Source organism: Haliotis cracherodii, unplaced genomic scaffold, assembly GCF_022045235.1.
Source record: "Haliotis cracherodii isolate W230 unplaced genomic scaffold, xgHalCrac1.p SCAF_4, whole genome shotgun sequence".
NCBI classification, from domain to species: domain Eukaryota; kingdom Metazoa; phylum Mollusca; class Gastropoda; order Lepetellida; family Haliotidae; genus Haliotis; species Haliotis cracherodii.
This window is the reverse complement of record NW_027266297.1, coordinates 51,825,423-51,839,427: the sequence shown is the minus strand read 5'-3', so window position 1 is coordinate 51,839,427 and position 14,005 is coordinate 51,825,423. Positions and strand designations below refer to the sequence as shown.

The 14,005-nt window shown below is 42.2% G+C and overlaps 1 protein-coding gene across 2 annotated transcripts in view; it reads left to right on the top strand.

The window, feature by feature from the left end:
• The window catches only part of LOC139478807 (ubiquitin-conjugating enzyme E2 U-like), a 66,267-nt gene that overhangs the window by 39,147 nt on the left and 13,115 nt on the right, over positions 1 to 14,005 (top strand). For both annotated transcript variants that reach the window (XM_071261446.1, XM_071261445.1), the window contains exons 6-7: positions 438 to 564; positions 1,034 to 1,213. In XM_071261446.1, the coding sequence (XP_071117547.1) occupies positions 438 to 564; positions 1,034 to 1,213 (307 nt within the window). The remainder of the gene's footprint in view (positions 1 to 437; positions 565 to 1,033; positions 1,214 to 14,005) is intronic.

Here is a 14,005-nt window from a genome sequence, read left to right as displayed (position 1 = left end):
TTGTTTCGAAATTTATATCTCCAAAGTTGCCAAAACTTATAAAATGCCTTAGCTACGTCACAGTTAGACACTGATTTTCAGTATATTGGACTGTTCTTTTGATAATGATAGCAATTATCCCTGTAGTTTATCCAGATTCCCGATGGTTAATTCTGACTCGATCACCGAATGACGAGGGCGACACCATGTTTGTTTATAAACAGCGAAAGTAGTCCTACTTGACCTTTGATATTTGCATCTCTATCCGCATATGACCCCAACGGATATCGTTTTTATCCGTTGGCTTTATCCTGCCGAGAAACATACCCATTATATGATAAAAAAAATTATACAACCCTTATATGTCAATGGACAATTTGTCAGAAATCCATTACATTTGACAGGATGTTCAACATGTGATTATTTACAATGCAATGATGTTTAAATTCTCTCCTTAGTCACTGCTGTCCAATCCAAGTCTGACTGGAGCAGTGAATATTGAGGCTGTGGAAATGCTGCAACACTCACCCCGCTCCTACCGGCAGATGGTGCAGGACTGCGTTGCAGCCAGTCAGCGGATGGAAGGTAACAGTTACATCACAACCACTAGGCCCAGACAGGTGCAACTATTGGAGTAGAAGAACCAAAAAGTCACTTGGAGTTGGGCATGGAAATGAAAATTTTAGTTATTTGTTTTTTATAATTATAACTTTTTCTTCTCAGAAACCTAAAGGGTGAGAGAGCTGATATTTTTATATGTAGCATTACAATGGGGTTAAGATTTAATCATTGCAATAGATTATTGAATAAAGCTTGATTTCTAAAAGAAATTCAGATTTCTATTGTCATGTGTGGCTGTGGAGGCTGTTGTAAATGTTTGTGGTAATTGTCAGTGGCAGCAGATGATTGAGGTGCTTGAAAAATGTTGAGCGCTGTCAGTGGCAGTGATGTTCCCAGCCATGTTTACTTTCACATTGTCCAATTTCCCTACGTGGTTGCCTTACTGAGATGTGTTGTTCTGCTCACTCCAGATGTTCATGTGTTTGTTGTGCAGCTGGAGTCCTGCCTCAGTCTCCAAGCAAAGTGGACATTGATGCCAAAACAGAGAAGGGACTGCGGTCCACCCGAGTCAGCACAGTGCCAGCCCGCATCTCCAAACTCTCTTTCGATGACTACCACACGACATGGTGTGGTTTGGCTACTTCCAAGGCTAGAGATCAGAGCCAAAATCCGTGTATGTAGCTGCTCATACGCATAAATGTAGGCCACTGCCTGTTTTGTACCAATGTTGCAGACATTTCACCAGTACTAGTTTGGGATGTTCTCCGTCAGTGATAAGCATAAACAACAATCCACAGAACGTGGTTTAAAGTTACAGGACAGGGAGTCCCACGTTTAAAGTTTCAGTCATTAACTTTCCATATATTAACCCTATTAGGCTTAAAAAGATAACAGAATCGGTTCTCATGCAATGGCTTTTAGAAACATAGTGCGGACGGGCTGCATTTTTGGTCAGGGGAGGGGGGTTCATTGTTCAAATTAGTATATAACCAAATAAAGTTGTGTACAATCAACCTAGGAAAGGACCTTCTTTAAATATAAATGTATTCCTTGATGAGTAAACTACTGGAATTCAGTACACAAGTTAGTCCTGTTATTTCACTATGTGACTTATCCATTCAATTTTTACTTATCCTGCATTACTCCTTAATGCATTCACTGCTTACCTCACGACAACAAGATGACAGCGCAACGGTGATGGTCTTGGACAAAGAAATAAAGATGTTGTTGATTCCAAATCCCACTTTTATACGGACCATAGCCCCATGTCTTGATGACAAGTCGCCTTCTCCACATCACTGCCTGTCCCACTATAGCAAGGACGTGTACCAGCGGAGCTCTTCAAATTGGAATAATTTAGACCTTCAGTTTTTGTCTACAATTTTAAAATTGATCTGCAACGGGTGATGTATTCCTTTCATATTACTCTCACCATGTTGTGTTGTTTTATTTGGATTATTTAGGTGCAAAAAGACTGTCTTTTTTCCCACCATATGCTTGTTGTTGTCCACCATTTTGAATTTGTGTTACAATTGTTTGCCTGCCAAGGTAGTCAGATTGTTTACAATTCACAGCTACGTATGTATAACATATTCATACGTTTTTAAATTCTAGTAGCTTTGGCATTACATTGAGTTGCGTATATCAATATATACACTTTCAAATCGTAAAAAAATTGCTGATAGAATATTGTTTAATTCTATGGCAATCTTCCAATCATGCTTCATCAACAATTCTTTGTTTGCATAACTTATGCTTGCTCGTTGTACTAATTGACGTGGAAAATAATCTTCCAAAGATCATCATCCACGTTCTGTGGCATGCACGCAGATTTGCTCGCAAAACTCTAAATGTAATTTTTGTGTAAATCTCTCTCCAGCAAGTTTTACAATATATAGGCATGTTACTCACAAACATATTTTGCAGAAATCCCGTCGTGTGGCGAGGAAGATGTCACAATCGCTAGATAGTGATGGGCATGTTTCTGTCATTACTGCCCAAGCATCTCCACAATGACATCAGCCCCAGGGCTTACAGTGTACAATGTTACGCAGGCGATGCATGATCAGCCTACTGCTGTTCCAACAACTTATCTAGCACAGCACATGTACGCTCATGCATCCAGAACACTAATTGGATGCAATACTTCATGCAGTCCATGTGGCAGCAGTCTATGGGACACCTGTATCCTGCGCCCACGCCTATGCTTATGTAGCAGATGCCTGGGTCAGCTACATCTATGGCACAAGGGTTAGCACCTACGGCGGCACCTAACGTCAACAATATGCCTACTGTGCGTCATGGTACTGCCCATTCATTGCTGGGCAGTGCTAGCTGGACATTGACCCCTGACTCCTTATCACCAGACTTATTATCCCAGCTCTATGTCAGAGGTAGCGCCATGCACCGGAGCAGAAGCCAATCGCTGCCTAGGTGAAACACATCATCATCTTTCTAAATTTTTGAACTTATCCTGCATTACTCTGTATTACATCTACTGCTGTCTTTTGACAGAGATACGAACTGTGTGAGATCCAGCTGCTGAAGAAAGTTGTCCCAACCAGTCCAGGAAGCAGCGCCCTCTCACAGTCGGCATGTGACCCGGAAGTCATGACGTCACATCAAAACACATAACTGCTTTGTCACCTCCACAGACGGACGTACTGTGTATCCCTTGTGGAAATTAAAGCTTATTGTTTCTATATTTTGCGTGTTTCTACATTCATCATATGCTGCTACATTGTTACCTGTTATGAGCTGTTACCTTAGGGTCTTCCCATTCGTAATTTGTATAGTTTTATCGCACGTTTGTGGCTCAAGTAACAGTAATTTACGGGCGAAATGCTGTTCCCGCCATTTTGCTTCTTTCCCACCATTTTTGCCATTCACCATGTGGCCATGTAATTTTGTGTTCTGCATTTTGAATTCTCTCTTTGGCTTGGGTAATACATTAAATTTATGTATTTTGATTTTGTCATGCCTTTTCGCTACCTTTCAGCGTAATTGTTTCCTCTCATAAACTTCAATAAAATACAATGTTTTTGAGTTACATTATGCTTCCCATACTTTGTGATTTTGCCACATGGTTATGTGTTTGCTTAAAGGGGCACTGATCTAACGCAATTCCCCAGGACTGGCTGTTGCCTTTGTTATTGTTTTTTCCCAGTGAGTACCCGGATGTATAGCAGAAATCTAGACTAGTTCGCGACCTCTGCTGCGCCATTCGTAAGCGCATTAGTCACTTTTATGGGTAGTAATAAGGGCGTATGGTCACATTGATCAACAAAATGAAATACAGTTTTCGAGATAATAAGGAAATGTAGGTATCTTTGTGGGTAGCATCGGTAATGGTGACGAAGTTTTGATAAGTCGCTTGCGTGGTAATTTTGCGATTTTCGTTTACACTATTTACATATACTTTGCAACACAAAGTAAATATTTCACCTGAGCATTGCTTTTTTTATAGTGTGTATATTTTTTTACTGTCAAAATGTGTAACAAATTTATTAAACGTCTAAATATTCAGTTATTTTACAAAGTGACTGAAAAACATTTCCATCTGTATTATTATGATAACGAATTCCAAACATTTTGATGTTTAATGTCATCACCAAGAGACTGAAAATGTTACGTTGAAAAGTACATTTCTATGTTGTTTTGCTTCTAATCCTACATAATAATCTGTTGTGATGTTTGTAGGCCCTTTTGATCGTCTTAATCAATCTGGACAGATTTTTTAGTCAAAATGACTGAAATATTTACACATTTTATAAATTGCCTGAGAGAATCACATTTTACAAATTGACTGTAATATATACACGCTTACAAAGGAAAAGACCTGTGAAAACAACATCTATCGCGCTTTGAAGAATTTCCCTACCAAGACGTAGAGAAACAAGAACGAATTGGTTCAAATGAAGGAAAAGAAATGCAAATACCATAATTACAACCTACCAAATTTATGTGTATAAATTTTAGGCAGCTTCCTTGTTCGAGGAATGTATCCGTGAATATCCACACAAAGGAACAATATCCCACTCGTCTGCAGCTGTACAAAGAAACTTATTCGATGTCACGTCTCTGTAACAATCAAATATTTTTAAAGATATATATCGTTTCGGGATATTATAACCCGTGTTCGTTTCTCAACTGATCACTTGGATTGTTTCAGGTGTTTCACATAGGTGTCAAGTCTCAAGGGTCGGCTGAGAAAGCCCACGTGACAACTATTTTCATAACGTCCACGGTTCCTAAAACATCCATTGAGTGATAGATAACAATGATCAATCAATCAACGTATTATCAGTTAACCCTTTGAACAAAGTATGTTGTTTTTACATCGGCACTTCACGCCATAATATGAGTGTATTCCCTTTTTTTAGTAAACCTAGACACTCCCTTTTGACATATCCACTGTGCAAGATAACAGTGATTATTCAATCAACTTATTTTCTGTTAATCCTTTGATGGCTAGGAACGATCCGTTGATTTACTAAAAAAGTAAATCAACTGATCATTCATCTCTTGCTGGGCTGCCATGTGCATATTCCATACACATATTTCACCTCACTTCAAACCTGGATTTAGATTGAATAATTACCCCAGACACAATAAATGCCAAATGGGAACCTTTGTCAGGTAATCTAAGTGGTGCTACCACTAATTGTACCTGTAATAAATTCATTAACTGAGCATCAAGTGAATGACGACAAATACACAAGTGTAGGGTTATACGAGAAAACGTGGATGACAACAAGGGAGTAGTAATCGTATTTTCGACGCAAGCCGAAATCCGAAAATGCTTTCACTGCATGGATATATTTTTAAGTATTAAACTATAACCATCTGGGGTATTTCCTAATGACGACATCCGATGAGCTCCGCCATTCTTTTTGTCTGTTTGTTTAGGCTGAAGAAATTATTTAAGATGCGCCCTTTGTCGGAATCTTTATAGATCACAGTTAACCAATCAGTGTTTATGCAAAAATGCATAAAACAAATATTGCCTCCAGCCTCCAAGTTCATTTAGCTGTCCTTGCAGACGGTAGCCCAGTCTCTGGTCATGCTCAGTGGCGTTGCGTATCATCCGGGTACTCACGGGGAAAAAAACAATAACAAAGGCAACAACCAGTCCGAGGAATTGCGTTAGATCAGTGCCCCTTTAAAGCGATGCCTTTTCGCTACCTTTTAGCGTAATTGTTTTCTCTCGTAAACTTCAATAAAATACAAAGTTTTGAGTTACATTATGCTTCCCGCACTTTGTGCTTTTGCACATAGTATGTTTTGCTTAAATTCCAGATTTTTTGCCTCACTGCAATTGTTGCCGCGGGAATAAATCTGTTCGGGGCTGTAATTGTACGATGCCCTGTATTTTCTCAAGGCAGTGCCGATGTTGCAGTCCTTCATCGCTGTGATCCTTCAGCTCGATACGAGTATCCAGGACATACCTCACTCAAGGTGCTCATCGCCCCCCTGATATGGCTTACAACTCGGAGACTGCGGTCTTTCTACACTCTTGACGTCACCTTTATCGACAACAAAAGAAAGACCCCTTCCAGTGACGCCCGTAACGGGACGGGTCTTCCATTTCCTCAGCCATCTACGTTGACAGCAGCCGTGCTCAGCCGAGCTTCGCAGTGATATAAACACCTCAGGCGCTCCCGAGAAGCAACATCTCAGGCGCTCCCGGCGCCTCAAGCTCTCCGGCGCTCCCAGCGCCTCAAGCTCTCCAGCGCTCCTGGCGCCTCAAGCTCTCCAGCGCCCCCTGTCCCCAGATCAACAAGCTTCAACAAGCTCAGATCAACAGGCCGAGTATCACAACCGATCTTCTGCTTCGGCATAAGGGCGACATCGGCAATCGCCTCTCCGGCACCACTGACATCTGCTTCTATTACTGACAAGTCATAGCTCGTCACACGGAGAAGCAAGGTGAAACAATTGTCTTTCAATTGTCGCCGCTCATGTTGCTGCTCTCCCGTAGGTTCTTTGGGATCGTGGCTATCGTTCTACTTCCTGGGAGGAATTTTTTCAACCAAAAGACCTTTGGTCTGATTGAACTTGCCCACTGAGACGTTCTCCTTTACCCCGTCGTTTAAAGCGCCATGCTTTCGGGGAGATGACCTGTGGGTTTCAATCGAAACAGAGCTTCTGTAGGACAGCGTCTGTATCAGACTCGACGACGACATCCACTGTCTTCTTCATCGACATCGCCGACACCAACTACCCTGCCCTAGCGCCAGCGTTCCTCAAAGAGACTCTTCCTCGGTGTTCCCCGGGATTTTCCACGACGCCCCTGGTGCTCCCGCGTTTTTTCGTACACCACTTGTTTGTCTACCACACAGTTCATTGGAGATTGCACCTCATTTCCGACTCCAGTGCGGCTTTCTCGGCTACTGCGCAGAGTGATTTACATGTCACATGTCAAGTACTCGGATTGTCAACAACTCCGAACGTAATTAGGTCAACTGACCATGGCGAGCTGTGCAATGTATTTCTACAGATTGGCTTGCATGCTTACATGTATGCTTGGTGCAACCACTCAACCAGACGCCTGTTGCAGCCCATCCATGCACAGATGATGGAAACAATAGACCTCCACTGCCAACACGGCTGTCACGAGGCACCTCATTTCATCGCCCCCTCGCTATAAGAACGATAGCGCCTATATGGCGTTCAAAGGATGGAAAAGATCGCCTTCCTTCTTTCGGTTTGATCTTTTAGACTACGACACCTTCATATCTTCAGCCTTTGCTACCAGACACAGCGTCGATTTGATACTTCATCCCACAACCCTCCCATCGTTCCCTGTTGACTGCTTGCCTAGTATCGTGTTGTCGTCCTTCATCGTCACCTCGATATAAGAACAGGAGCGCTTATATGATGCTCAGGGGATGGAAACGATCACATTACTTCGTGCAGTACGGTGAGATCTACCCGAACCACAATTTTACAGATTTCCTCATTCTCTCCTGGACATATTGCCTCGACTTCCTACTACCCGATGCCCCGGCGGTCGATTGTGACGCTGGTTTATTTCGTCTACATGTGGTTTGGTTCGCAGGTGAGCACACCTCTCCACGTATCGTCCCAACGGTACACGATCGAAGATCCCTGTTGCTGACTTTTCAACTGTGCAGTCTTATCGACGACCTGATATGCCATGACTTCCCGCGCTTTCACTGCCACATCGTCAGTGGCTAGTGGCCCACACAAGCCCATGTTGTGACCGACTGTGATCCGGAGATCACCACCATTGGCACAGCAACAGCCTCGAGATAAAAGGCTTATCCAGGACGTCACTTGCTGGCAGAGAATTCTCGGTCACACCCTGTTGATCATGTCCACTGACAACATCACCATAGTGTAGTGTTTGAGGACCCAGGGTACTCTCCACTCTCCTGGCGCTACCAACTCCACTGGCGCTCCCGAGAAGCAACACCTCCGGCGCTCCCGGCGCCTCAAGCTCTCCGAAGCGTCCGGCGCTGCCTACGCCTCAGGCTCTCCAAAGCCTCTGGCCAGACTATGTCAAACGGTCGACACCCCAAACATTGATCTGTTCGCCACATCTCTGAACTGCCAGCTGTCGCCTTACATGTCACCTGTGCCAGATATGGCCGCTGTGGCAGTCCATGCCTTCAGCTGTTCCTGAGAAGAATTACGCCTGTACGCTTTTCCCGCCTCCGGTTCTCCCTTCCCCGGTTCATCAGAGATCCAGGCCACTCGGCACCTGACACTGATTTTTCTCGCGCCATGGTGGCCGGCCAGAAGTTTGTTTATTGACCTCTGGAACTTCCGGTGTGGTCCAACCTTCTGCTCCATTCACACAGTCGGTTTCCACACCCTAAAACCCGCGTGGTTTTGCCTGCACACCTGACACATCTGCAGAAAGCCCCATGAGCCAAGGGCTATTCAGCTGGAGCGGCCAAGGCTATTGCTTCAGCCCACTGTCCATCTACACGGGGACAGTATGATGGTTAATGATGCTCGTTCCAGGCATTTTGTTCAGACAAACACCAGGATCCAATGACAGCGTCACCGCAGTTCCTGGTTCGACGTCTCCCATGTCCCGTTGAATGCAGTACCCAGGGCGCTGTTCATCATGGACTTCATCGTAAAGAATCAACTCCCAGGACAGCCTGATAGATCATTCATTATCCCCTCCCCCCTCGTCCATTGTGGTTGCTGAGGATGAGGAGGAGCGTTATTATGCCCAGTAAGGGCACTGAAGGTTTTTCTACGACGATCTAAAGCCTGCCGCAAGTCTAGAAACACCTTTTTTCTGCTAGTTGGACCCTCCCCCCAAGGCTATCAACCCACACGAAATCAGGGCGATCGCATTTACCATGGCTCATCACAGTATAACTGTTCCATTCAGTCTCTCATGGAAGCCTGTTCTTGGCAATCAGACACCGCCTTCGCCAACCACTACTTCCATGATGTAGCCTTGAAAGATGTCGCCGGCGTTCACAGTTTTGGTCTTTGGTTGTAGCCCAACAGGTCATCTATCACCGACGCCACTGATTCTCCGATACCCTGAGCGGAGCCCGTCGACCTCTCTGTTGTTTATCACCCCAGACAAGACGGCTCACATGCGTTCCACATTAGCTCTTAGGTTTTAGTTTTTGGCTACCCGCCTCATTCTATTTCTGTCACGTATCCGGGTTTTACTTTTTGCATCATCTCTTGTTTCCTGACGACAGGAATGGTAGTAGATGTTGACACCGGCGCCGACGCCAGTGCCGCTGATGTAACGCCGCTGATTTTCTGATACCCTGAGCGATGCCCGTCGACCTCACCGGTGTTCCTCGCCATTCAATCGACATCAACCAGGTCCATTTTGAGCAGGGGATGCACAGAGCGGTACATCTCAGGTTGTGCTGTGATTTTATAGCAAAAGATCAACTACCAGGCCAACCCAATCATTCCTTCACCATCCCACCGATATTGACTATTGTGGGAGTTGAAGATGGAGTGAACTTCTCCTGTGCCCAGTACAAGCACTTCGAGTTTTCATCCACCGCTTGAAGACTAGACGTGATTCGAGGAAGTGGTTATTTATACTCGTGTCTCCACCGTCCACGACCAAAGTTAGTCACAACACCATATCTGCAATGTTACACACAGACCTCTTTCAGGCTTACGCGATCGCCAAACTTTATCCACCAAGAGTGAATAATCCTCACGAAATCAGGGCACTAGCCTCTACCATGGCGTTACACAGCAACTGTTCTTTTAGAACGATCATGGAAGGATGTTTTTTGAGGTCTGACACAGTTTGGCTAGTCATTATCTTCACGATGTGACTCTCGAGGACGTAGAAGGCGTGTGAAGTTTTGGCCGTCTGGTTGTAACCCAGCAGGTTACCAAACCCTGACGCAAATAATGAACTCGCCCTATACAGAGCCAGTCTACTTCCTTGCACAAGTCGTTGAGATTCCGCCATTGGAAGGAAATTGACAATCTTTTTTTGTCAGGCCTCTGCTCTATGATATATAAAGTATGAGAATTAGCTGCCTAGCTAATAATTTCTTTATTTCTTTATTACTAAATATGTATTGGGATCTACTCTTTAATTCCTATGTTCAATCTGTATCATATTTGAACGTAAAGGCATTTTTGGCCTCACGGTTTATGTGTCATGTTTTTCAGAGTGTGAATTATTGAGGTGTCTGTTTTTCTGAAGCTTTACCCACCTCCAAACTGTCCGATACAGATGCATAAGGAGTAATGCAGGATAAGTTAAAAAATTTGTAAAATCTAAATATTTTTTACATTTGTATACTTATCTTGCATTATTACGTTTAAGGACCCATCCGCCACAGACTTGCCTCCCCACTTTGGCTTCAGAAACTTTAAAAGTATGTTTTTTAAGCTCAGACGAAAGGCAGTGATGTGGAGAAGGTGACTTGTCATCAAGGTCACATGACAGCGGTGATTGTCCGTATAAAAGTGGGATTTAGAATAAACAACATCTTTATTTCTTCACCCAAGACCATCGCCGTTGCACTTGTTGTCATAAAGTAAGCAGTGAATGCATTAAAGAGTAATCCAGGATAAGTATACAAATGTAAAAAATATTTAGATTTTACTAATATTACTTATATCCAAGATTTCATTCAATTTTGTTCACATTAATTTCGTTGAAATTGTGTATGAACTGAGATACAAAGTTTTAGGGCTTCCTATCACTGTTTTGAAATTTCTTTTCAGTTATGATATTGGCCATGACATTAAGTATTTTTTAAACTAAATCATCCACAGATCGGGTAGAAAATGTGTGAACAGCTGATTGATATTTTAGGCTTATTTTACATGACAAATACACATGTAATCTTCTCTCTGCTTATAAAACATTGATTTTGTAAATTATCATGTCTAATGATGTTTTATCGTAAATTTAATGCTTTCATTCACCAAATTTGCAAACGGCAAGATAAGCACACATACTCCTATTGCCGCCATGACCATAACACAAGATGTGCTGTTGGGAAGTAACTGCACATTATATTGGATCGCATTGTTTTGAAGTTTTATAGCATTTCACTGCTTGGGAGATGCTGAATATTTATGGATTTGTTGGTGTTTTTTTATAAAAATTGAAGCAGACTTTGTGATGATGCGGAGGTGCCTGAGAACCATATATTTTTAAACTTAACCTGCATTACTCCTTAATGCATATTACTGCTTGTCTTGACAGAAAGAAGAGCTGTGTGAAGTCTATAGAAGAAGTTGTTTCAACTAGCTGAGAGTATAACCCTATCACACAGCTCCAACGCGACCACGGAAGTGATGACATCACGGATTAGCTCATTACTGCTGTCACCCACAGTGGAAAGACCTGTGTTGATCTCTCAGCAAAGATTTTTGTTTCACTTTGTTGTGTTGATTCTTGGTGAATTCTCTTGTGATTCTATTGTGCTTCAGCTTTCGACAAGTACCTCAGAGTATCCCAGTAAGGCCCGTAAACGGAAGACAATGTCAAACCCCCGGCAACGTTGCATGTCACCCGTCACCCTGACATCATGTCGTCTACCACCTCTGTTGTAGTCTCCATTTTGGCACCCATGATGACCTCCACTATGACAATCTTTGCGTCTACGGCCCCCACGATGAAGACAGGTGCGACGTCTTTTGACCAACACATGTCACTACAGCTGTCGTACCAGTACAAATGCCTGTTCAGTCAAGCCTACAAGCGCCTCCGGGCTTTAGACCTGATCCATACCAACAAATGCCACAGCAACAGACGCCCTACACCCATCTTATGAAGGTCCACAACAGAGGTCGATGCTTATCCTGTGTACAACAATTCCTTTAGAAGAATGTCCGAAAACATTTATAGCTAAATTATTTTGCTTTTCCACCTTATCAATTTGTGATATTGGTGTAGGTTCGTCTATACCATCAAAGTTGAGTCCATCGTTTTGGGGATAGCTCAAAGGTCTATCTGGATTTTTGTCTATGGGGAACAATGCAGATCTTATCATCATTCTTAAACAGGCATCGGATTTATTTTTTACATTAATTATGGCTTTTTTCTTCTTATAATACGGGGGTAAATCTATATAAGATCCATCTTTGAAGGGCATATAATTTGCTATATCTAAATATAAACTATCGATTTTATCCACACCCCAACCCGATCCACTATTAGTCCAGCGTTCTAAAGTTTCCTGTATCCTCTGAATTGATGTATCTAATGATGAGCTTATAGTATCGGATTCAGTTATAACTTCTTGATTGCTTCGGAAATATGGTTCGGTATATTCAGTGCTATCGTCTGTGTTACTTTTACTCAATGACATTTTAATCGTCAGCTGGTATTTTATACTTTGTAAATCATCTAACTCCTCGTTAATTTTACTCGATATGATGGGCTTAACATCATTAACATCCATGTTGGAATTAATATCCATCTTCCAACCTCTTAGATATTTACCAACGCTGGCCGATGTGGGTACAAATTTGAAATTCTTGTTGTTTTTTATCAACATCGTCAACTGATTTATTATCAACATCATTATCAACATCTAGTAAAGCGATCAATTCAGCTCTTCTCATTCGAGAATAACCTCTCAGCCCACTGTTTTCTGCTTGAGCTTTGAGTTCTCTAAAAGTCTGGGGTTTGTTGTATTCCAAACGGAGTAAATTGATCAATTGAGCTTTTCTCATTCGAGAATATCCACGTAGACCACGTTGTTTTGCCATAGCCTTCAACTCTCCGACAAAAACCATTGTGGTTAAATGGTATATGCAAAATGATTCATTTGTCTAATTGGTTATTTTTCATATATCTAAATACGTATTCTCCCCAACCTATTCCTCTCGTTGATGTAATCTATCTTCCTAGCATAAATGATCTGGTTCCTGACCCTATCAGCACCGTGTTTCTTACATTAACAATAACGACCTTTGACCCCTATCCCACATACAGAACATGTATAGTTTATATTTCCCCGCCTGATGTAATAAGAGTGTATACCACAGTAAATATCAACAGAACGTCCGTTACATTGAGTCTGCTTTCCCATGAGTGTAAATCTGCACAGATTCATGGTTATACATCTATCATATCATTTGTCTAAATGAAAATCACATCTCCACTGGTGAGACATGGCTATTTATTGATTAAGCAGTCAGCCCTTCAACGCTATTTATAGATTAGCAGTCATGGTGATTTATTGATTAGCTGTCACTCTGACTCCCCTAACTAGGTCATGGTTTATGTGTAGTTATTGTGTAGCTATAAATAGCCACAGCAGTCAACCCCAACACGATAAATATGATCTCTCGGTCTTTTTGTTCCTCTGATGGTGTATAAAACTGACTCATTGTTGGTTTTGGCATAGGGTCAATTTTTTTCCCATAAACGAGGAAGTATTCGTGCATGGCAGATTCAACATTCTTAAACGTTTGAATTGAATGTCCCTGTCTACGCAGTTTTTCATAATAAAATCTAATCTCTCTATTCTCTGCTGCGTCCATTGTGACTGAGCTTTTTCGAGTTGTTCTAATGCTTTATTATGTCTTTTACGCTCCTCTTCAACTTCTTTAGCGTTTGATTCCCTCATACTAGAAAATAAAAAATTACTCCCCGAAAAAGCTAGAGCATTAACAATAGCTCCACCGACCATCATCGTAATTGTTGCCATGTTTATATGAATATAAAATATTCAAATGTTTAATTACTTCATTATATCTTCTGGGATAAGCCCTTGTTTGATGAGCATATCTTTTGTAGCCATTGCCAATCCTATATGAAGAACGGCCATAACGATATCATAACCATTAAAATCTAGCGTTGGTGGTGTGGCTTTAGTAATCATTTTAGCTATACGAGCATAGCCAATGGCCAAGCCGCTGACCACTGCTGAATGATACGTTGCGTTTACCAACATTTTACCATCTGTAACTGGAGTAGTCATGCTGCTTATAGCATTATATGAGGGTTAACCTCTAATTGAAC